This window comes from Macaca mulatta, chromosome 11, assembly GCF_049350105.2.
Source record: "Macaca mulatta isolate MMU2019108-1 chromosome 11, T2T-MMU8v2.0, whole genome shotgun sequence".
Classification (NCBI taxonomy): Eukaryota; Metazoa; Chordata; class Mammalia; order Primates; family Cercopithecidae; genus Macaca; species Macaca mulatta.
This window is the reverse complement of record NC_133416.1, coordinates 32,139,875-32,164,646: the sequence shown is the minus strand read 5'-3', so window position 1 is coordinate 32,164,646 and position 24,772 is coordinate 32,139,875. Positions and strand designations below refer to the sequence as shown.

General features: G+C 38.1%; 1 protein-coding gene across 5 annotated transcripts in view; it reads left to right on the top strand.

The window, feature by feature from the left end:
- Positions 1 to 24,772, top strand: part of TMTC1 (transmembrane O-mannosyltransferase targeting cadherins 1) — a 285,978-nt gene that overhangs the window by 6,647 nt on the left and 254,559 nt on the right. For all 5 annotated transcript variants that reach the window (XM_077953180.1, XM_001101625.5, XM_015151352.3 and 2 more), the window contains exons 2-4: positions 10,288 to 10,465; positions 20,675 to 20,748; positions 23,535 to 23,711. In XM_077953180.1, the coding sequence (XP_077809306.1) occupies positions 10,310 to 10,465; positions 20,675 to 20,748; positions 23,535 to 23,711 (407 nt within the window). In that variant the 5' untranslated portion in view covers positions 10,288 to 10,309. The remainder of the gene's footprint in view (positions 1 to 10,287; positions 10,466 to 20,674; positions 20,749 to 23,534; positions 23,712 to 24,772) is intronic.

Sequence of the window (24,772 nt, the reverse complement as noted above, 5' to 3'; positions counted from 1 at the left end):
CCTTCTCTTGGGAAGAAGATACTGCTGAATTGTTCACAGTGCCATTCCATTCAGTAAGCAAGTGGAAGTCTGCTTCAATAAGCAAGAACCAATGATTTTTCAATGTTAAAGATGGGGAAACTCAGCAAATTAAAGAACTTTAAACTCCTGATTCTCTCCCTGTGTGTTTAGCCTATTAGATTATATTCGCTATAATGTTTTATTTTATTAAGAGCTTCTGATGGTAATATAAACCATAAGAGTGAAAGTGGGTGGTTTAAAATGTCAGAGCTAAAAAATAGACTATCATAATATGTGCAGCTGTAGGAATTTGCAGCATTTTAATGTTTGATCTTGAAAGGTTTTTGCAGCAGTTTGCATCTTTTAGTTACAAATAGCATACCAACCATGAAAATAAGCACTAACTAACCTCCGTGCCCACAACCTTAAAGAAATGGTGATATGTTTCTTTTGGTTCTATTCCTTTTCATTTGACTTCTGTGGAATTTCATTTTGACACAGCCTGTTGCTACAAGGCTGATAAGTTTGTTTTCTAAGTCTATCATAGGTGACAAGTAAAGATTCTCTACGATGTTTGACTAGATTGTCTAGGATGTTCAGTGACAGAAATACCAAGGGCAAATGTGATTGGAGGCAAGAAAAATTTTATAAAGAAAAATAAAAAACTGCCTTTGAAAATTTTATGCCACTGTAAGGTTATCTTGGAAGCTCCAAGAGGAGGAGGTTGTGATTATAATCTAGTAGGATATGCTTTAGACTACAGTCTGGTAGTGTAGGAGGGATGGAAAGTGAGAGGAATGTATTTTTGGACTCATGAGAGTTTTTATAGGTGAGTCCCTGAATGAAGGCTTGGAAGTCACCTTCCAAAGCAGTCTATTATTACCAACCAGTGTCTTTTCTGTCTGTCTTTGGAGCTGCATTCATATTTTTCCTAACTTTGAGTATGTCATCAACTCAAAGAGGGGGGTAAGGAGGCCGGGCGCGGTGGCTCCTGCCTGTAATTCCAGCACTTTGGGAGATTGAGGTGGGTGGATCACTAGGTCAAGAGACCAAAACTATCCTGGCCAACATGGTGAAACCCCATCTGTACTAAAAAAACAAAAAGTAGCTGGGTGTGGTGGGGCACGCACCTGTAGTCCCAGCTACTTGGGAGGCTGAGACAGAAGAATTGCTTGAACCTGGGAGGCAGAGGTTGTAGTGAGCTGAGATCGCACCACTGCGCTCCAGCCTGGAAACAGAATGAGACTCCGTTAAAACAAAAAAAGAAGGGGAAAAAAAAAAAAAAAAAAAAAGAGGGGTAAGAAATGCCTGATCATGCCCACATAATGGCAATGTTTCTTTCCCAAATAATAAGATATAGTCTCTGTACTATGAAGTCCTCTTTGATCTGAACCCTGGCTACCTCTTTGACGCCTGTTCTACCAATCTCAACCTCATTCTCTGCACCAGCATTCCAGAACCCTTGTTCTGATCTGTGCAGGGCTTGTGTGCTCACCATCTTTGGTTTCTGCTTAAATGTCACTTCATCCCAGAGGCCTTCCCTGGTGGCCAGGTGATCTAAAGTAGCAAACACTCCTCTGTGTTTTACCCTTATTTCCTTACCCTGCTTTGCCTTAGTATCCCCCTAAATGATGCTATCTAGCATCATTTTTATTGACTTTTACCTCCCCTCACTACAGTGTAAGTTCCGTGAGGTTTATCTCTAGCACCTAGAACTAAGCCTGGCTTGCAAAGTAGGGACTCAAGAATTATCATTGAAAGATGGAATACTATTTGTCAGTTAAAAATAAATTAGTTTTTTAAAGAATGAATAAATCCTTTTTGTGAATGCTCGAATTTTTCAGGTAAATACTAAGGTAAGGCTACATGATCATAATGTAGAGAAAAGTTTGTTTGGTTTACTTTTTCACTAATTTACCTTTGTTCTTTCTCTCTCAAAGAGAAAAGTGGAGGCAGACTAGGAATTTCCTCAGATATATACAGAGAATACCAGTAGGTTCCTTTTACTGAGAGATTCTGAAAGGGATGACTTTGAATTTCTATTGTAACTTGCTGGGACTGTAACTCTATGTAGACAATGAGGATCTGTAGCACTTTTGGATCTCACTCTTCTTAGGTGGCAGATTGCAGCACAAATGGTTGGTGGATGCTTGCTGCAAAGTTCAAGGCGAGAAACAGCAGCTGTGCCTTTAAAACCCAGAATTATAGGAGGTTCTCACTACACTCCGATCTCAGGGTCCTAAGATTCATCCATGCCTGTGCTTTCTGTGAGGAATGGCCTTGTTGGATCAAAGGGAGTACAAGAACTTGAAAATATTTTATCAGAGAAACTAACATGACAGTGAATTTTTCTGATCTTCATGCTGGATTCTTGGGAGGAAGCTTCTGATCCCTTGGAATTTCCCAAGTGAGAGGAGTTTCCTTATTATTCATGATGGACTCCTGGGATCACACCTGTTTATGCTAAGGAGGAGCTGACTCATGGTGGGCTCCTAGATGGTTACAGGATGAGGGCTGGCTGTGGTGTAAAGACCAATTATATGATTAGAGGGTTGGGACTGTGAGGCATGTGATATCACTCCTATATCCCAACCTCCTAGGAGGGAAGAGGGACTGAAAATTGAATTGTTACGTGGTCAGTGATTCAATCAATCATGCCTACATACTGGAACCCCCAATAAAATCTCTGGACACTGAAGTTTGCTTGAACTTCACTGGTAGGTAATCATACCTTGATGTTCTGGGAGGGTGAAGCATCCTGTAGAAACAGAACATTTATGCTCAGGACCCTCCTGGACCTTGACCCATAGATTTCTCCCTTTGATTGGTCCTGACTTGTAACCTTTATAAGAAAACTATAACCATAAGTATAGGGGTTTCTCAATTTCTGTGAGTTGTTCTAATGTATGATCAAACCTAAGAGAGTTGTGGGAGGCCCTGATTATGTAGTCAGTTAGTCAGAAGTACCAGTAGCTCGAGGAACTTGTGGCTGATTTCTGAAGTGTGAGGAGTTTTGTGGATGACTTTGCCCTCAACTGGGAGTCTGTGTTAATTTTGGGAAGTTGAAGTCAGAACTGCATTACACCCAGGCACTCCACCAAACACCAAACACACATTTTTTAAAAAAATGCTAAAAGTTGACAGCTCAGTTAAAACTAAAATATTTGGCCTTGGTCTGTCCTAATTTTTATTATTTGCTGACTGTCTTTCTGAGGATTTTCTTCTGGGACTTGCTACCTTCCAGATATATTTACTGATCTTCCTGCCTTCAGTTTTCTTACCCTGTCTTTTGTACAGTTATTACTCTAATAACTGTATTATTACTCTAGTACTAATATAACAGTGACAATAACCTCCATTCCCATGGGGCAGCTTTCCCATGTGGCAGATTCCTCATAGCCAGATAAGGATGTGATGCATTGAACTCAAATGAAAGCCATGAATTTTGCCTTGGCTGCAGAGTGTCAATCTCCCCTCTGGACTGTTGTTTGCATTGGTGCCTGGGAACTACATCGTTTTGTACTTCAGATATATTAAGCAATGATGATTTGCTGATTTATTCCTGGTTCTGAAGGGAATGCAGAAGAAGAGCAACCAAAATGATTGAGGGCCAAGGGGATTTGCCTTAGAGGAAAAATGAGAAGAACCAGATGTTGTTATTTATTGGTTGAGTGATCTAAGAAGACTATGGAAACCTCTCATAAGCATTTGAGATCTGTAATGATGGTGAGAGGTTGGGAAAAAGAAAGATGAACAGTAATAGAGGAAGACAGGAGAATGTGCTGTGTGCTTTGTACTGGGCTGTGGAAACCCATGCGGAAAGTGTTGGAGAACCCATCACTGGAGACACCAGAAACAGATAATAAAGGGGTACTTTTAATTTTTTATTTTCCCTGGTTTGTATTTCTTTGGAAAAGAATACTGTGAAAAATCTGTGCTTTTCTGGAAAGCTGGGCAATCCTAGCAGCCTTTCCTTAAGCTTTGAGACCTGTCTCTCACTGTTCTGAGTTATCACCTGACTTTGAACCACTTGGTTTGCTTGGGGCAGATCTCTGGGCCCTAATTTAGATCTACTGCCTTGGAATACCTTGGGATGGGATCAGAGAATCAACAATTGTAGCTACCACACCAGATGATTAAGATGCTTGAGAACCACTGGGACTCATGGGGGCCCATGTTTAATGAGGTTGAGATGCCAAAATCTCCCTGGCATAATGTAGAGAAAGGAACGCAAAGGCTCATTGAGATAGGAATGCCGGCATGCGTTCATCACATGCAAACTGCACACACACCCTCTCATGCCTCCATTGTACTCCCAGCTAGGGCCAGATGACTTTCCCTTTTCTGAGGCATTGAGAATTACACTGGTGAAGGAGCACCTGCAACTTCGAGAAGCTCTTTGGTGGATCTCTTCTGTAGGCCAGGTGTGATGTAGGAGATGCTGCCATTGAGGTGAACTTTCTGAATTCATGGGGTGTTGGGATCCTGGAGTACCAAAGACCAAGTGGCAGAGCTTAGCTGCCAAAGACAAGGTGAGTGCCTTGATCATGATGGGCCTCTGGGACACAGTGATAATCAGAATGTTTTGACCTGCAACAATCATTGGTGGTGGCCAATTAATCATGTTGTCCCTAGGAATGAAGTAGATGGGCAGCCCTCTAAAATTTTGCTAAAATTTATTCCAGAAAAACTCCGGGTTCAGGGCCAGGAATCAGGCTTGGGTCACCACATGGAGAGTCATGATGTCTTACCCAGTTTACAGACCTATGCCAGTTCCTTGAGGTAGAGCCATTTGATTGACACAGAGTTGGGGTTCTTTTGAGGAAGACTCTAGTATATTCCCTACTGTGTGTCTCTATTTCACAAATACAGACTGTTACTGTTTTGTTTTGTTTAGTTTTGTTTTTTTCCTAAACCAGAGCTATTGTCAAAGAAGAAACTTAAGAGACAGTGATGGGGTTTATCTTAAGCTCCAGGCTGTGTGAGTGAGGAGGCAGAGGGCAGCCAACAGCTCTTTCTTCTCCCTTTCTCTCCACCCCACAACCCCTTTGGTGCCAGATTGTGTGACCCTATGCCCTTTCCTGGGAAGGGATATGGCAGTGCTGCAAACTAGCTTATCTGAGAACTCATGGCCTTACCTTTCTGGGAAGTTTTACAGAAAGGCAGAGGGAGTTCAGATGGAGAAGGGGCGATTTGGATTCATATTTACCAAACTCTGGAAGGTTTTCATATAGTGAGCGATGGCTATTAAGATTATTTCAGAGAAAAAAATTATTTTATTTCCTACTGCTTGGCTTAGTTTTAAATGAAGAATGAAGGCTACACCAAATAAAGTTAGAGATTCTTAAAGTCAAAGGGAAAGGTGATCTTTTCCAACTGCAACTTAATGTAAGCTCAGTAAATTTTCATTTAGAATCTGTTGTGTGCTGAGTGAGATGATACAATGACAAAAAGAAATTAGTTTCCTATAGTGTATGAAAAATATTTGAGGAATATAGTTAATGAGTTTTTTTAAAAAATTGGTTAAGTACTTTCATAGGGGTACATTCAGGGTGATATAGATCCTGAGATGTTCTTTTTAGATGGTATTTCTTGTGAGTTGTCATTATACTTCTTTGTGGACATTTCTGATTATCCAAGCACCTGATATAATTTTAGATGTTTAAATGTGTACTAGCTTCAGTGTTACTTCCTACTTTGAGCTGAAGCCTGCTTCTCAGTACTTTGCATATAAAAAGTTGAAAATTGAAATGCTAAAGGGTCAGGCTGATCTTAGAGTGAGTGAAGTGAGCTGGATGTGAGGTTATGTTGTAATACTTTGCATTTTAGGCACATGGGAATATTCTCCTCTTCCAGAAATATGCTTTCTTCCATTTTTCTTCAAGGAGTCATTTTGACTGTCTTATTGCCCACGTGTGATAGTCATGTAGGCTCAAGAAATATTTCACTTTCGTCTTTACTGTACAAAAAAAATTGTGCGTGTAATGATAAATGAATGCCTTCAGGTTAGAAATATGATAGGAATTGGTAGAGACTACAGCAAATTGTGCGCCCTTGTCCTCTCGAGATGGGCACACAGATATTTCCATGCAGCCATGTAGGCCCAGAGTTGTCAGGTCTTCTAGTATTTTAAGATAAGCTGGAAATTTTTATATGAAGCCACTTGTTTTTAAAACCCTGGTAAATAAAAAAGAGGTATGAAAGTAAAACAGAACAACCTGCAGGCTAAACCTAGCCTTTGTGAAGCCAGTTTGCAACATCTTTATTGGATTGTAGTTTCCCCTTAGGGAGCTACTTAGAATAAGTGCATTCCTTTAGTATTGCTTTTCATTCATTCATTCATTCATGTTTATTCATTCATCCAAATGCTTAATGTGTGATAATCATGATTGAGGCATTGTGCTAGACACTGTGGATATAGCCATAAATATGGCAAATACCTTTTCCCCTGGAGAATTTGGCATCATTTCTGTCATCTTTCTCTAGGCTGAGCATCTTCCATTTCCTCAAAGCTACATTCAAGAGGCATCATTTCTGAGGGTCTTCCCTACCCCCTTAGCATCCCGAAGTTCTCCTGTGAAGGTGCTCTGTGTTTAAAAAGCACTCTGATGGTCTGCTGCCCCACACTGGATACCACCTATGTTGCCTCTCCCATCTTCAGGTAGAATACCTCCCTCTTCCCCATCTCTGCACCTGGTAAGTTCTTCCACTGCCAGAATTCTTTAACATTGAATTAGCTGTTTAATTACCTTGCCTGCCCCTACTCTGCTATTAACTCTTTGGGAACAGATGCCACATCTTACTTCTCTTTGTATCTCTGGGCCCTGAATCATATCTGACATGTAGTATGTACTTAATAAATACCTAATTGTGTGAATTGAAATGAAAAATTATTTGACTTGTGCAGTTCCCTGTCTGTCTGGTTTGGTCTGTTTTGATAACCGACACACGTTAACTCTGTGTTGAAGGCAAATAAAAGCCCCAGAGCAGTAACCTATGTACGGTTTAATCTAGATTGCAAGTATTTTGTTATTTTATATCCCCATGTGAGCCTTTACTCTTACCATTGTTCTGTCTAATCCTGTTAGAGTTAGTTAATAATTTCAGCCATTTAAACTCTTTGTGAATGTCAGTTAGTTCTTCTGGTACATTAACTTTCCTTTCCAGATAAAGGCATTTTGTATCTTGATAAGTATACACTGTATAGTTTCATTAAAACTTTGATAAAAATATTGGAAAATACAGAGGTAATATCAGAACCCTGTGGCATACACTGGAGATCTTAGTCCAAGGAGACATTGATTTATTATTCACTGCTCTTGGTGTTTGCTACAAATCTATCTTAGGCTATCTTGTTTGCAGGGAGATTTTGAGAGATTTTGATAAATGCCTTTGTTAAAATAAAGATGTGATGAATCCATCACATCGCCTTTTCTATTAAATTATGAGGCTAATCAGTGAACCCCGTTTTTGTGAACCCATATTATCTCCCAGAATCAGAGATTCTTTTCTCTATGATCACATGTAGGATATGCTAGAAGCTTTTGTTAGCATTTTATCTCAAGCTCACTTGTCTGTAATTTGGAGAATTCACTCTCCATCTTTTTAGATATTTTAAATATACTCCTAACTCCAGATTCAGGGTGATTTCTTAAAGCTTAGATTCCCCAATGTTGGGTTCCAGGTAAGGGACTTTCACACCGTTATGTCATTACTGCGGGGGCTCCTCATTCAGCAATTTATTTTATATTTTGGGATCTAACTGAATTCACTTCAAACACCAGGCATTCTAGAGTGTACCTTTTTAAGCTTCTGATGCATGAACCATACCTCGTGCAAGTGTGTTTTTTCTATAACCCTACAGATGCAATGGGGTGCATTAGGTCCTGTTATTAAATTTAAGCCAAACTTCAGAAGTCTCTCTCTTCCGCATGTCTGTCTCACAGAAGAATTTTTTAAGATTTTGACTAAGTTCAAGAAATAACATGGATAACACCTCGATATTTTCAGATATGATGCATATGAACCACAAAGGTGGCTCATGCCTACCATTTTATACTGTTTTTGGAAGGAGAAAGGAATATATGTTAAATACCTGATGAGAGTATGGTAATATAGTAATGATGCCATCTCTCATGATGCTTTTTATTTTTCAAATGGTTGAATAATAAATACTTTGCAAAAATAAGCCTTTCATTCTTTTTTATTATTTGTAGTCCAAATTTATTATCTAAATTTTAGGATCCATGGGAATAGTCAAATTTTCAAGGATTTGGCTTGTTAGATATCTTGCCTTTCTCACTATTGCCATTTTTATAATTCACACTGTGAGATCCATTCTTGTACATTCACTCTTCCATCTTTTCTATGTATATGTACATATATATGTATTTATATATATATTTACATATATACTTTATATATATTTTGTATTTTATATAAACTTTTCTGGTTACTTCCTTATGGAAAATGCCTGGAAGTGGAATTTTCAGGCAAAAGTGCATACCTTTTTAAAGCCTCCAATGCATGTCGCCAACCAAGAGACCTTCCAACTTGGACACCTACCAGTCAGATGTCAGATTGCCTGTTTTCTGTCATCCTTGTCACTGGTATGAATGAATTTTAAATGAATGGCTTAGTTGGTCTGGAAAGCTCAGCCTGATGAAGTAGAACTCAGTGTAAAATCAGTCTCAGAGGGATGGGCTGTTAGGGAACTGCATCCAAGTTCTCCAGGGACCTGGACTTGGTCTTGCTCTTCCTTCACAATTCTTGCATCCCAAGCCTTCTGACTTCAAGCAGCTCTGCCGCCTCATGTGTGTTTCTATCCAGGAATGTCATTCTGGTCTCCCTGCTTTAGTTGGACCTGTGAGTTCTCTAGTCCACTGCCTTTTCCTTTTTCCCTCTGGATGGGCAAATTTCCCACCAGGCTTCTGTATTGAGGATGCTGGGGTGTGTGCAGACTAATGAGGCTGACAACATACAGCTGAGTCAAATCTTGCATCAGAGCCCTGGAGTTGGATCCAATACAACAATTTAGTTTTCTAGGCTTAGTTAAGACTCTGATTACTTCAGTGGGAGTGAAAATGGAGTTTATTAGTAACTATGACATTTGCATTCATATGTCCAAATAAATCTTGAGATGTTTAAAATTCTGTAGGTTAAAGCTGTGCATGAATTACGTCAGTTATTTAGAATACGCATATGTCATCTCTAAAGCTGACTTTTTCATTCTTAGTTGTTTTGGCAAAGAGGAGCTGTTTCTATAAGAGAAGCAGATTAAAGGCCTGAGAATTGAAGACCTAGGATTGTTGTTTTGTTAAAATGGACCAGAATACAGACAACTGTAGATAGTACCACTTAGGGCGTCAGTGCTCCCTGGAAACAATCATCTTGTGCAAGTGTATTTTTTCTGTAACCCCACAGAATCAATTGGGTATATTATGTCCTGTTATTAAATTTAAGGCAACCTTCAAAAGTCTCTCTATTCTGCATTTCTGTCTCATGAAAGTATTTTTTTAAGATGTTGAACAATTGGTTTTCCTTCCCTTTGTGGTTCTCTTTTAGTTTCTTTGTCATAGTCTTAGAAATCAGGTACTGAGATCTGTGGGAATTTATGTCAAAAATATTTAATACACATTCTGGAACAGGATGCTTTTGCTCATCTTTTCATTTCAGCTGCAGCTGGTAATAGCATGTAGGTTCCCTAAAGCTTCCTTTGTGGGGTGGTAATGAGGTGATGCTTCCAGGTGCATAATCTAGAAACCTGGTTCCTGGTGGCACCATGGGTGAGAGAACACATTCATTTGTCCCAACTGTGTGACCAATGCCTCATTTGTCCGAACTGTGACTACAATCGTAGTTTCATGGTTTCTGTTCATTTCCGGTATATGTGGCTCTGATCCACGGCACTTGGGACTTCCCTTTCAACACTCAGTTGCTTGGGAAGAGCCAGCAATGAAAACAAGAATATTAAGGGGGCGTATTCGCATTAGCCACGGAGTGATGGAAAAACAAGCTCAGTACCTGTTTGCTTGCCTTCTCAGTGAGGTCAAAGTTCCCTGAAATAATATTGTATTGTATATGCATCGATTTCTGCACATGGGACAATTCTGAAATAGCAAAAATGTGATACATACACAAAGATAAAAAATAACCCAACGTTGGGTATCATTTAAAAATCATTAATCTAATAGCTTATCTTTTTAAATGATGGATTCCGTCTGTTTTCCTTGTGCTTATGTTGAGTTTGTAGCTAATGCAGTTTTTTCTTTTTTCTTTTGTTTACAGGCTAAACATATTTTTGACTGGCATGAACCCATTCTACTTTCATGCAGTAAATGTAATTTTGCACTGCTTAGTGACTCTTGTGCTGATGTACACCTGTGATAAAACTGTCTTCAAAAATCGTGGACTTGCTTTTGTAACGGCATTGCTTTTCGCTGTGCATCCTATTCATACTGAGGCGGTAAGTGTAATTGGATCTCAGTGAAATAATGAATATGAGTATGTGTGTGTATGTATATGTGTATACACACACATATATATACATGTAAATATGTGTGTATATGTCGATATGTGTGTATATAGATATATACATGTAAACTAAGCTGATCTTTTTTCCCTTTCAAAACCACATGAATTCATTCTACTAAAGTGTTTGTCTTTATATATAAATCATTTTGTTTGACAACTTTTCCTTTTGAGTGTTCAAATTGGTTTTATTGCACCTCTTGGATTTAACTGCTTTTCTAAATAACTGCTGTTATTATTACAGGTAGTAATAAATGGCCACAGTTTGTTCAGTTTTGTATTTGCAGATAATTTAAGTCCTAATGTGTTTTAAGCAGCAAGGGCCATTTGAGACACTTAGCGTGCTGAGTCATTGTTCCTGCTCCACATTTATGTTCTATCTTTTCTCACCCTGCTTTATTTCATAATGTTTGTTATGCAGAACTGTAAGTGCTGGGGAAGTACTATACAAAGTTAGACTGACATTCTTCAAGTTAGAAAGACAGACTTAGGAGCCTTACGTGTTGTTTCCCATGTTACTTAATAGGAAGGGCAGTTATTGCGTGGGTGATGAAAAATTTACTTTAAAAGGATTGGCTGGGTGTGGTGGCTTATGCCTGTAATCCCAGCACTTTGGGAGACTGAGGCGGGAGGATCACTTGAGGTCAGGAGTTCAAGACCAGCCTGGCCAACATAGTGAAACCCCATCTCTACTAAAATTATGAAAAACTTTAGCCGGGCGCCGAGGTGGGCACCTGTAATTCCAGCTACTTGGGAGACTGAGGCAGGAGAATTGCTTGAACCTGGGAGATGGAGGTTGCAGTGAGCCAAGATTGCACCACTGCATTCCAGCCTGGGCAACAAAGTGAGACTCCATCTCAAAAAAAAAAAAAAAAAAAGTGTTGATAGCTATGGCCCTCTTTAAAATATTTATTTAATCATTCTATGAATCAGATGGCATTTTAAAGCTACTTTGTTTCCCAGCTCGGTGAACACAGCTGGTTTGTTTTACGTGCCTGGCCAAGGGTAGATGAAAGCTTGATAAGAGGTCCATGGGCACCACGGTTTTACAAGACTCTTTTCCAGAACCTCAGCTTGCATCTCTCCGGACGCTTCTCTGAAGCTGATGTGCCTGAGAACACACCTGCAGTAAAGATGTCATGGTGGTTCCCTTCTCCCTCCTCTGAATTCAGAAGTGACATAGTTGTCATGGGGATGCATAATAATATGTTCATTTGAATTGACACAGAAGTCTGATTTAACCAGTTGGTTTGATGAGGAAGACTGGTTTGCCAGTTAGGCTATATGATGGGCATTTTCCACCAACAAAATTCTAAATCTGTAAGCTCAAAGTTTTGACAAAAATATATGTTGATTGGGTGATGAAGAAAGATCACTTTATTTAAAAAATTACATTGTGAAAGGTCATTTTCCCAACTCTTTGTGAGTATTTTAGACTGAGCAAGATGACTTTAAGTGGGTGAGTATGAGGTATAAATAATAGCCCTTTGCCGAGTTTCAGTAAAGCCGTTCTGCTTTACTTAAAAGACATTGTGACAGTAAATGACTGTAATGACAGGTCACTCTAATGATGGCCATGTTTAAATTGTTTCCTTTTGACAAAATGAAAGGAGGACCTGATTACATTGTCAGCTGCTAGATTATTAAAAATTATGTAAGGTGATAGATCATTATGTGATATTTTCCAATACCTTGGAGTTCAAAGAATAAAGTCATTGCTGTAACAGGTCTACTTCCATTTTCACTTATTTATGTGAACAGCCTATGAAGATGAAAGCTAGGAATAGCTGGTATTAATGCTGCCTGCTGTCATAGTCTAACGCAAGGTAAGATTCAGCCACGGACAACTGAACTTACTGAAAAGAAATCTGCTGTACCTAGGTTATTAAGAGGTGATTTTTATACTTATTAATTATCATTTTATGCTTTATTTATGATATATCAAACATCTGTGAATTAACAATAATTGGAATAGTAGTACAAAAATTTAAATTTTAACAGTTAGAGGCTTATGGTCAAGAGAAATTTAAAATATAGATTTAATTGTATATATTTTTATTGTAGGGAGAAGGATGATAAATACAATATTTTTAAGCATAACTATGTAATTTACAAAAATGGTGAGGGGGAAATACAATGAAAGTATGAGTTCAAGGAGAAAGGGTATGAAGTGTCTACCAATTAAAGAAGAACCTATTCATGTTTGGATAAATGGAAGATGATGAGCTTCAAGTTGCTATAGTGTTCAAATTCCATTTGGTAGATTTAATACAGGAACATTATGGCCTCATTTTGAAATGTCAATATCTACAATGAATAGGCAGTTAGATCCTTTCAAGTATTTAAAATTATGATGAAAAAGTTTTGATATGAATTGAAAAACATCAGAGAGAGACTTAAGTTTTTAATGTTCTTTTTGGATAGAATATGAAGAAAAATAATCAAGGACTACTACTAACTAGACATATAGAATATGTGATGCTGGGCCAATGGCATGTTATACTCTAAAACCATAGACAGTATTTTATTTCTGACAAATAATTCTTCATATACAATTGGAAATCTGTGCTTAGAGCATATTGGGGACAACTACTGCATGAAAGAACAAATGAGTAGGGCAATAACAGTTTCAATTCAGAGGTATCAGAGAGAGAGAGTGCATAAAACACAGGCAGCCTTTGGCAGTGTGATCAGGAACTGGTTAAGGTTGGTTCCTAAGAAAAGAGGAAAATCCTATTAGCAAAATGACCTTCAAAAAAAAAAAAAAGTTACAACAAGCTTTTGTACTAACCGAAAAAAATCCATAGTAACAATGAAAGGGACAGAGGAGTCTGAAAGCTGGGTATTTATTTAGGGAAGGATGTTAGGGAGGGTGCTTACATTCATAAGGTTATGAGGGAAGTGTAAGAAGGAGGCAGAGAAATGTAGCCTACAAAACAGTTTACATGGCAAAGTAAAATCGGGGAACTTATTATTTAGTCGTAGATTTCAATTCAAGTTTCTAAGTAGGAGGAGGACAGAGAAATAGAAAAAGATATGTACTTTCCAGAAGATATAGAGATAAATCATTAATATTATTATTTGAGACAGGGTCTCACCCTGTTGCCCAGACTGGGGTGCAATGGCATGTTCATAGCTTGCTGCAACCCCCCTCTCCTTGGCTCAAGCAATCCTCCCACCTCAGCCTCCCCAGGAGCTGGGACCACAGGTGCTCACCACTATGCCGGGCTTTTATTAGTTTTTTTTTAAGTAGAGACAAGGTCTTGCTACGTTGCTGAGGCTGGTCTTGAATTCCTGAGCTCAAGCAATCTTCCTGCCTTAGTTTCCCAAAGTGCTGAGATTACAGGCGTGAGCGACGACACCTGGCCCTGATGAATTATTTTTTTGAAAACGACCTTGGCTTTGTGGGAGAGGGAGTTACTGGGAATTATCGCCTCTTTATTAAAGAAGAACAAAAATTGGATCATAAACTATCTCAGGAAGGATGGAAATTTTAAATATTTTAGGTGGGGTTTAATTTGACACACTGATATGATTAAGCATTTGCTTTATTAATTATGTAATCAACAAATAGTTAATGAATACAGTGTCTGCAAAGGATTGGTTCCAGGACCCCCAAAGGCACCAAAATCTGAGGATGCTCAAGTCCCTTATATAAAATGCTGTAGTATTTGCATATAATTTACACACATCATCCTGTATACTTTAAATCATCTCTACATTCCTTATAATACTCATAATTTGCAAATAGTTGTTAGACTATATTGGTTTTTATTTGTATTATATTTATTGTTGTACTTTTGTTACTTATTTACTTAGTGAATTTTTTTTTGATCGTCAGTTGGTTGAATCCAGGGATATAGAACCTTTGGATATGGAGGGCTGACTATACTTGCTTGGTGTAAGGCATTCTACCAGGGGAATATGTGAGTGAATAGCAGGGTCCCTAGCCACAATTTCACAAGCTCATTGAAAAGCCAAAGAGCATACATATAAATAGATGCAAGATAAAGCAATATGTTGTAACAAAACAAGAGCCCTAGCAGAGAGCAAAATTATGTTTAATTTAAGTAAATAGGGACAAATTCATTTATTTACTCAATTTATTCAATCTTTCAATAAATATTTAAGTGGCTATAATACAGTGACTATAATAGAGTCACTCAGTGCAGGGGTATAGCAATAAATAAGCCAGACCCAGAGCTTTCCTCACTTAAGCCTTTGAGATTATTGGAATAATTTCCTGACAGTATTTTTTTAGGAAATTTATGTTTTTATGAATCCTGAATCATGAGAAAAATCAGTAGAGACACTGGGAAAATGGAGGAAGTTATTTTAATTCTTCTATGATAGTTAAAACTTAATCATTGTAGAGACGATACAGATTTACAGAAATGTACTTAGGTCAAATTGAGAGCAAGCGCAGGAAACGCCGATGCGTGGAGTTGAAGGTTAAGTTCAACATTTCAACAAGAATTGGGATAGGAAGACTTAAGAGAAAATTAGTTATGATCGAATCAGTCTGTCTGATTTGTGGCTGTTGCTATGTGTTAATTGTGTGTTCCTGGCCCTGTCTGACATTAATGGAACTCATTCTTGCAGATAAAATAAATATCAATAGCCTTATACATATAGTATACTTCATACAAATCTTATTGGTGGTATTCCAAAAGACAAGTTTCTACAGCAAATTAACACCTAATTTGAAATTTCTGCCTGTGATTGTGTTAACCTTACTAGAGGATCTGCCGTTCCATTATTTGAATGCTCTCCAATTATGTTCACTGATGTTTCTCCCTCCAGTGTTTGAATATTTCTTAGAGGCTGCAGTTCCTAGGTAACAGCCACCATGTTGGTAACGGAAACCTGTAGTTTGAGGCTAAAATACATGCTGGCCATTTGCATACATTTTTCATTAACCATGAACTGACCAATTGCTTTTGTACTTTCCAGCACCCTAGAAAGACATTGTCATAAAATCCACTGGCTCCAGTTTAATGTTCCATCTTTGCTTCCCATTGCCCCTCCTCACTTCTTTATTTACTCCATGCTCTTCATCACCTCAGGTCTCCCCTTCCAGAAGCACTCCGTATACCTCCAGACCTCTCTTTCTCTGCCGTTCTTGTATCCTCCACCGGCAAAGCATTTTTGTTCCTTCCCAGGCCTAGTCTGCGCATTCCCTCGCCTTGAGCTTCCTGAAATCCCCCTTGTCTATGTTTAAGTCACAGTTTACATGGCCAGACCTGTGAAGCCTTCCTAGATCCTACAGTAAAAATTAATCTCTTCAGTCTTCTCTTGGTAATGGTTTCTCCTCTTATGATGCATGCAGTTTCCTTGTGTGCTATTTAATATCCTCTTTTGACTCCCCACCAGATGTTAAACTCCTTGAGGCTGATTGTATGCTTCCAACTGGCACAGTATATAGCTAAGAGGAGGCACTTGGAAAATGTTTGTTAACTGGAATTAAACACACACTTACTGAACATGACAATATTGACTAATTGAATCACAATGAATGGCTGGTCTAGATATACAGTAGTTAATGACTATTATAGCACCCATTTTTAGATATCTAGCCTTTTGCCCCAAATACCTCAGTTCCACAGGGGTATAGAATGCATGTTTAGCAGTTTGGACTGGCAAGAGAGCCTATCAATGTTACACCAATATTTCAACACCCTCTTTGAGCTTCTCCTGCTAGGGACACTACATTCTTTATATCTGGGCACATCCAGCTGGCACAGTCTGCTGTCGCCTCTTCCAAACTGGCTGCAATGCAAGAAGCCGGGCTGCAGGACGCCTTTAACACATTAGTTAAGCTTGCTTAGCTTGTGATTGCCTCATTCCAACTTGCTACACCCAGTAACAGCTTGCAAGTCTTGCTGTTGGCTACATCAGTTGTGCTGTGATGAGCACCCTTCTCGGTCCAGATGCCTAGGCTTATCTCAAGACTGTTGCTGGTGAGCTGGGCTCTCTGTTTAACTTTCAGGAGGATTTGCAGGTGATGCTGAGCTAAATGTTCAAGGAGGTGGTAGTGTAGTCTGAGCAGATCTGGGCTTACAGGTGACCCATATACACTTCCGCTTTACAGACTGAGAGTCTGAGCTGAGCCTTGACATTGTGGTGACACCACACTGTCACTGCATTCGTCTCTTGAGTCGTGCAGTCTTCCTGATTTGGTACTCAAGTTCCTTTTAGATTAACAAATCAATGAACAGCATGTGACACAAGCAGCCACGTCAGGTAATAGCTTTCAGCTCTGTATTGCCAATGGTATTCTTTGGCCATGTCCAGGTTTCTCTTAATGTAAGTAGGACTGGAATTTTTCTCAGTATGTGACTTGCTGTCCGTCCATCTGCGTGTGTATAATTGAGTTATGTTTTATGCAGATTTTAACTAACAGATACATTAGATTATCTAATAAAGTTTGCAATTAAGATACCGTACATGTAAACCTTAAAGTAAAAAGATGATTTCCGTAAGCCACACACGAAAACCTATCTCAGTGTCAAGAGTTCCACCCCCTTTCTCTGAAAAAAAAAAGGGGGGAGGGGAGAGAAAGAAGTGCACCAGCATTTATCCAACAGGCCCTTTATGTATATATCATCTCATGAATTACAACCACCCTGAGAAAGCGGGCGTTACACGGATTTTAAGCATAACAAAACCAAATCTCAGATGACAAGAGCAGTCTACATTCAGACTTTGAATGATTTACCTCCATGCTTATTTTGTTTTAAAATTTTTGAGACAGGGTCTTGCTCTGTCGCTCAGGCTGGGGCGCAGTGGTGTGATCTCGGCTCACTGCAGCCTCTACCTCCTGGGCTCAAGCAGTCCACTCACTTCAGCCTCTCGAGTAGCTGGGACCACAGGTGCACACCCGGCTAGTGGTTTGTATTTTTGGTAGAGACAGGGTTTCTCCATGTTGCCCAGGTTGGTCTTGAACTCCTGAGCTCAAGGGATCTGTCCACTTCGGTCTCCCTAAGTGCTGGCATGACAGGCGTGGCATGAGCCACCGTGTCCAGCCACTTCCATGCTTGTTTACTGCCTCTCCTTCATGGCTGCAAAGCGTGCTCATTGCATAAGGATGCTTACAAGTATATTTCCCAGAAAACTGTTTCCTACTATTAATTGTTGATTGATTCTTTAACACACCATAGACCTCGGGTCTTCCGTGATATGGGTGATACTATTCCTGTGCCTGAAATGTCAGACCAATTCATCTCCCTTTTGAACTGTTCCTCATGATTTACCTCTTATGGTACCTGTTCTTTGGAGCGTCTTTAAAAATCTATATCCCATTTTTCCCTTGACTCTTTTATTTCTTGGATTTAAAAAAAAAGAGAGAAAAATGCATAGATATCTTATGTAGCAAAATAGTGTGAACATTTGTAAAGAGTCATCTGTTTCCCAGTCCTCTTCCATTTCAGTCTTTTTCTGGAGTAATGCATTTTTTGAAATAATTTCAAACTTAAAAAATATGGAGAATAACTGTACACTCCCTGTCCAGATTCACTAATTTTTCACATTTTCCCACATTTATTTTATCACTTTCCTCTCTTTCTCTCTCAATATATAAAAATGTTATTTATTTTCTGAAGCATTTGACAGCAGGTTGCACAATTCATACCCCTTTATACTTTAATAATTTAGTTGTATATTTTCTCTACTCTTCATTAGTCTCCTTTAGCTTGAAACAGTCTTCATTGTCTTTCTGTAATATAATTTATAGATTATAATATAATTTAGAATTTATATTAGAACATGTAAAATAACAAATGTTATTAACATGTTATATTGCAATATATGGTTATAATATATTCTATAAGTATAATATAAATATGTAATAATGTTATACAATTTATAACATATACTACATATAATTTATAGATATAGCATATTAAAAATGCATAATATATAAATACTGTATGATATATAGTTATGTGAAAATGAAGAATGAATAATGTATAAGTAATAAATATATAAAATATATGCATATTATATGTGTAATGCATTATACATATAATATATAAAAATATATACAATATTATAATTGTTAGATTATAATGAGTTATAATTATGAATCATGGTGTAATGTAAATTAGAATAAATTAATATGCAATAAAATGTAATGTTATAAAATATTGCTACATGTAAAATTTATAATTTGTTAGTGTAATATATATTTATTTGTATTTTTATCGAATGTTCCTCATCTTGAGTTTCATGTTTTCTCGTGATTCTGTTCAGGTTATATGTCCCTTCTAGAATACTGCATAAATGATAGTTATGACGGTTCCTTCAAGAATGGTGATTTTAATTTGATTCCACAGTTAAGACATAGTGCAATATAACACATTTTTTCCATAGTGCTCTTTTTAAATATTTTCATCTAATGATTAGTAAATAGACACTTTGAAGTTCTGCTAATACTTTGCACCTCAAAAACTTTCATGCCCTGGGTTTAGCATCCATTGATGTTTTTGATGTTTCTTGCTTGCTCCAGTCTTCACTCTTCTGGCAGCAAAATGGTTATTTTCCAACTCCACTGCTCCCTCCACATTCATTAACTGGCCTTTTAATGAAGGAAGAGGTCTCCTTTCTTTCCCATTCACTTGCTTGCTGTATGTGTGTAGGTACATTTATATGTATCCATTCATTCATTTATATATATACAATTACGCTTTGCTTAACAATGGGGACATGTTCGGAGAATGAGTTGTTAGGTGATTTTGTCATTGTGCAAACATCATAGAGTATACTTACACAAACCTAGATGGTATGGCCTATTGCTCTTAGGCTACTGTACTGAATACTGTAGGCAAAAGTTACACAATGGTAAGTATTTGTGTATCTAAACATATCAAACATAGAAAAGGTACGATAGAAATATGGTATTATAATCTTGTGGGACCACCATCATATATGTGGCTTGTTGTTGACCTGAATGTTGTTATTCAATGCATAGCTGTATTTATTATTAGTATGGACTCATGGATTTCATTTTCAATGGTTTATAATATATTATTGTACTCATTTATTTTAATATTCAAATTGCCTTAAGTTTGTTTGGTGGGAGCCCCTTGTTGCTGGCTTCTATGCCCTTTTGACTATCATTTTATAAGCATTTTCTTACTTTCTGACACGAGATGATCCAAGCTCCTCTTGAATTTCCCCAGCCTCAGCCCTGGTATCAGCCAGTTTTCCAAGGAGCCGGTGTTCTCTTTTGTGGGGAAATAGTTTGTGGTTAGTGCCAAGATGGCCCATTGCTTCTGAGGTTTTATGTTTATAGGCCCTTTCAGTGATAGAGCTAAGAAAAATATGCACACATGTACACACACACACTTGCACACACATGTACTCGCATATAGCAATCATCAGTTCAAATTCATTCCCTTTCTTGTTTTTTTTTTTTTTTAATTTTTTGAGACAGGGTCCACTCTGTCACACAGGCTGAGTGCAGTGGCACGATCACAGCTCACTGCAGCCTTGACCTCCATGGTTCAAGCAGTCCTCCCACCTCAGCCTCCTGAGTAGCTGGAACTACAGGCATGTGCCATCATGCATGGCTAATTTTTGTATATTTTTGTAGACATGGGGTTTTGCCATGTTGCCAGGCTGGTCTTGAACTCCTTAACTCAAGTGATTCGCCAGCCTCGGTCTCCCAAAGTGCTGAGATTACAGATGTGAGCCATCCTGCCCGGCCCCATTTTTGTTAAAAGCATTGATTCTCAACTTACTTTTTTCTAGTTCTCTAAAAATGTTGTCTGCTCCATTAGCATTATGGTACACAGAAGGACACAGTGTCTGACTCTCAAATATTGCTCAAAATTTTTTTTGAATAAATTAATAAATGAATAAATTTTGATGCTGTGAATTGACGCTCTAAGAAGAGAGCTTAAAAATAAAGTGTGGAAATCTTGCCCCTTCAATCCTCTTTTTTCCTTACATAAACTCGTTATTAAATATATTTGATAATCAGAGGCGCTTAGTCATATATCAGAACTTGAAGAACAGTGAGTTTTCTATGTTATTATATCTTTCATTTATCTAACAGCAAATATATTTCTATCATGTATTTGTGTAATGGTTTTCTGAAAGTAATTGTCCGAGGTTTTCATTTTTTATTATTTTAACTTCCAAGGTGGCTGGGATCGTTGGCAGAGCTGACGTGTTAGCGTGTCTGCTGTTTCTATTGGCCTTTCTCTCCTACAACAGGTATGTGTGGCTAAGAGTGCCCTTCACTGTGATTGCAACTGTGCCATGTGTGTAGACTATGAGCATGTGCCTGAGAGGAGAGAGGCTTCTGGTTGTGAAATGCTCAGCAAGCTTTCCAGGGACCAGGAATAGGAAACTCTCTCTTTATCCAGTGCTGGGCCGTTTCTCTTTCAACTCGATTCTGAACCACACTGTAGCACCTTAAAGGGATTGCTTTCCCAGTGCTGAGAACCAAAGCACTTGCTTTTTCATTCCTTTTACTTGTAGTTTCTTACTGAGAATTGAATTTGGAATTTTAGCTCTAAGCCAAAATGTAGTTGATGTAATGTTCTCTTTTATTTGCCTATGATTTGCTTAATTTTTCCTTTTTCATTTTGGTCCTAATTTTTTTCTCTTTGTTAGCCTCACCAAAGTAACTCAGAGCTTAACATGACAAAGCTGAGTATAAAGTAGCATTTCTTGACTGTAGTTTTCCAATTTACATATAGTTTCATCAAAAGACAGAAGTGTTTTGCGTTGGGAAACTGAAAAGCCTTAAAATAATTTCTCATTGTATTGCACCTTTACCCTAAACCAGTCAGATTCTCATCTGAGTCACGTCATGTCCATATAGCGAAAGGAGTGGATTAAAAAGAGAATGTGAATGGGGGCAGCTCAGAGCATGGCCTGTAATATGGTTTGGCTGTGTCCCCACCCAAATCTCATCTTGAATTGTAACTCCCACAATTTCCACGTGTTGTGGAAGGAACCTAGTGGGAGGCAATTAAATCATGGGGGCAGATCTTCCCCATGCTATTCTTGTGATAGTTAATAAGTCTCACGAGATCTGATGGTTTTAAAAATGGGAGATTCCCCACACAAGCTCTTTTTGCCTGGTGCCGTCCATATAAGATGTGACTTGCTTCTCCTTGCCTTCCACCATGATTGTGAGGCCTCCCCAGCCATGTGAAACTGTGAGTTCAATAAACCTCTTTCTTTTGTAAATGGCCCAGTCTCCAGTATGTCTTTATCAGTAGCATGAAAACAGACTCATACAACCTAGAGAAAGGGGGCAGGTCAACCATGTTGCTCAGTTTCATGGAGAGATGCCTGATTAAGCATTTGGTGGCCCTGATCTTTGGATCAGTTCATTGACCTATGGTCTTACAAAACCCAGTGACTGAGGAACACTGTTCTAAACCAGTGGCTCTTAATTAGGGGAGATTTCCCTCCTCCTCCTAGCCATTACCTCTTCTACCTGCAGGAGACATTTGGCAATATCTGCAGATGTTTTTGGTTGTCACAACTGAAGAGGTGCTCATGGCATTTACGGGGTAGAAGCCAAAGATGTTGCTGAACAGACATTCTGCAATGCACAGGACAGTCCCTACAACAAAGAAAATGCCAGTGGGGCTAAGATTGAGAAACCTGTTACAAACCAATTTAGACCTTGGGTCAAGGATGAAATGAATTAAGTCTTAGGAAGTTTTGTTTTGTTTAAAGGGTAGAACGTTTTCTTAGCATAGTGTAAGTCTTCTTCTGATCCTGGCTTTGTAACTTCCTACTACATTCTTGATTGTATGATGTGGTGTCATGAAACCTGAAAATATAAGCCAAAATTTAACAATTAATTATTTCTTGTTTACTGTGGCATTAGAATATAAGTAATAATTGCTTTGGAGTTTAAACTTGTTCTCTAGGCCTGTTCTGTGTGGTTAATATGTTTGGGGGGTATGATTAGGCCTGCAGTGTATCCATATCTGTATGATAATGAGCCATGTTTTTACAGATTGGTTTTGCATGCCATTCTCACTTTCAGAAATTTGAGCTATAGACCAACTCAATAGAAATAAATGCCTATCCACTACAAATTCTGTGTATAATTTTATGCAATTGTTCTAAGACATAACACTAAGGAGAAGGTGTCTCAACTACAGAAATATTGGCCTTTACTTCCATGGAATAGGAGCCAATGGGTGTGATACTTGTTGAAGGGAACAGTGATGTTTCTTGGTAGGGGGCCAGCTCTGTTTTACAAGGTGAAACAAAGGTTTAACAGCACCAGAGAGATTTTGAAAATCCTTGTTGGAAATTAAACTGAGAAAAAAATAAACTTTACCTAAGGTCTGCTCATAGAAAATGAATTTAAAATTTTTGGCTGAATGAATTTAGCCAAAAGAAAAAAAAGGTTAAAATCATTGTATTTTCATCCCAGAGAGAAATGCTTATTATATTTTGGCATATATATCCACTGGTAACTTTGTTTTATGTATGGAAGCATATAAAATACTTCACTACCATAATGATAATGGTGATATACACTTGATGTGTGACAAGTCATTCGTTTAATCCCTCCTATAATGCTGTAATCCCTTTTCACACATAAGGGAACTGAAGCACCAAGAAGTAAAGTAACTTGCCCCATATTACCCGTTAATCAACTGCTGTGGTTAGCAGGGTATCCAGGGAACCTGGCTCCTGAGTTTATGCATATAGTTTAGTAACTTGATTATTCACTTAGAATGTATTCACTTAAACCTCTTTTCATATGACTAAGTATGTCTCTCTGGTAGAATTTTAAATGGCTTTTTGGTGTTCATTTGTTACATACCATAGTCTGTGTATACTGCAATTTAAGTACCAAATTCAGTATTGTGGGGATGAAGGCTCTTTAAGAAATCTCTACTCACCTGCTTAATTTCTTAGAATACAATGAAATTGACATTAGCTCTTATCTTTAAGAGGTGGTATTTCTTAGCAGACCACATTCTTGCTTAGATTAAAAGAATCTCCAACTTGTTTTTCAGGAGTCTGGATCAGGGCTGTGTTGGGGAAAGCTTCCCTTCCACGGTGTCTCCCTTCTTCTTGCTCTTCAGTTTGTTTCTGGGGACCTGTGCGATGCTGGTGAAAGAGACAGGCATCACGGTGTTTGGAGTGTGCTTGGTTCATGACCTCTTTTCCCTTTCCAACAAGGAAGACAAGTCGTAAGTCATTTTAAAGTTTTGATATCAAATGGCGTGTCATGGGCAGAGAAGAATTACTTAAAACAATAGTTTCCAATCTTCCATTTAAAAAATGCAAGTATAACACTTTATTAAATGTCATCTCACCTTAGACTGTCACATAATCAACAAGGCTTATTTCATTAAGATAAGTGCATTATATATGTTAAAATGCTTCACACTTTTATATAAATCATTGAGGACTATGAAGTTTTTGTGAGCCCCAGATTTGGAATTGAAAAGTATCTATGTTAATTGGAAGTTTATATTGCTGTTTCGTTTTGGTTGCACGCTGCTGAGAAAATCTTGATTCATAAAAATAGTGATTGCAAATGGTAACAGTTTTTCACAGCTTGCTTTGAATCCCTGCATTTGCATGAGGGTTATCCATCAAAGAGCCCCTTTTCCTGCTCTTCTAACAATGCTGTTACCTAAGAGTTTTAGGAGGCACCCATTGGAAGTCCACAAAGAGCCAGTCTACACCATACAGGAGTACATACACGTCATATTCAAATTAATGAACAATCTTGTTTAGTAGCCTAATTTATTTAAAAAATTTAAGGCACACTCATTTTATGTTGTGGCTTATAGATGATAAGAATCACTAAGGCATATTAAAAGTTCAAGCACATACTGTAATTTTCTTCCCCATCAAATCGGTAATTACCAGTAATTTTACAAGCAGACCCCATTTTTCAGTAATTATAAGGTCCTTACTTTTAAACTTTTAAAAGATGTGGCTAATTTATTCCCCCGCCTTATCAAATGAAGAATTTTATCTGAAAAAAAATCCTGCTTTTTAAATCTCATTTCCTACCTCTTTATACTTCTTGACATAAAGATAAGAGCAGTGATATTGAGTGGCAACAAACTGAGATGAGTCAGGAAATTCCGATCACCTTCCTGCCTGGAAGCGTGATAGTTGGGGATAATTTAAAAAGAGTGTAGTGCTCTGTTGGCTCTCAGTAAATCTCAGAGACTTATAAAAACATGGAGCCAAATAATTACTTTCACCCAAACTCATGCCAAGCAAACCGTGAGCC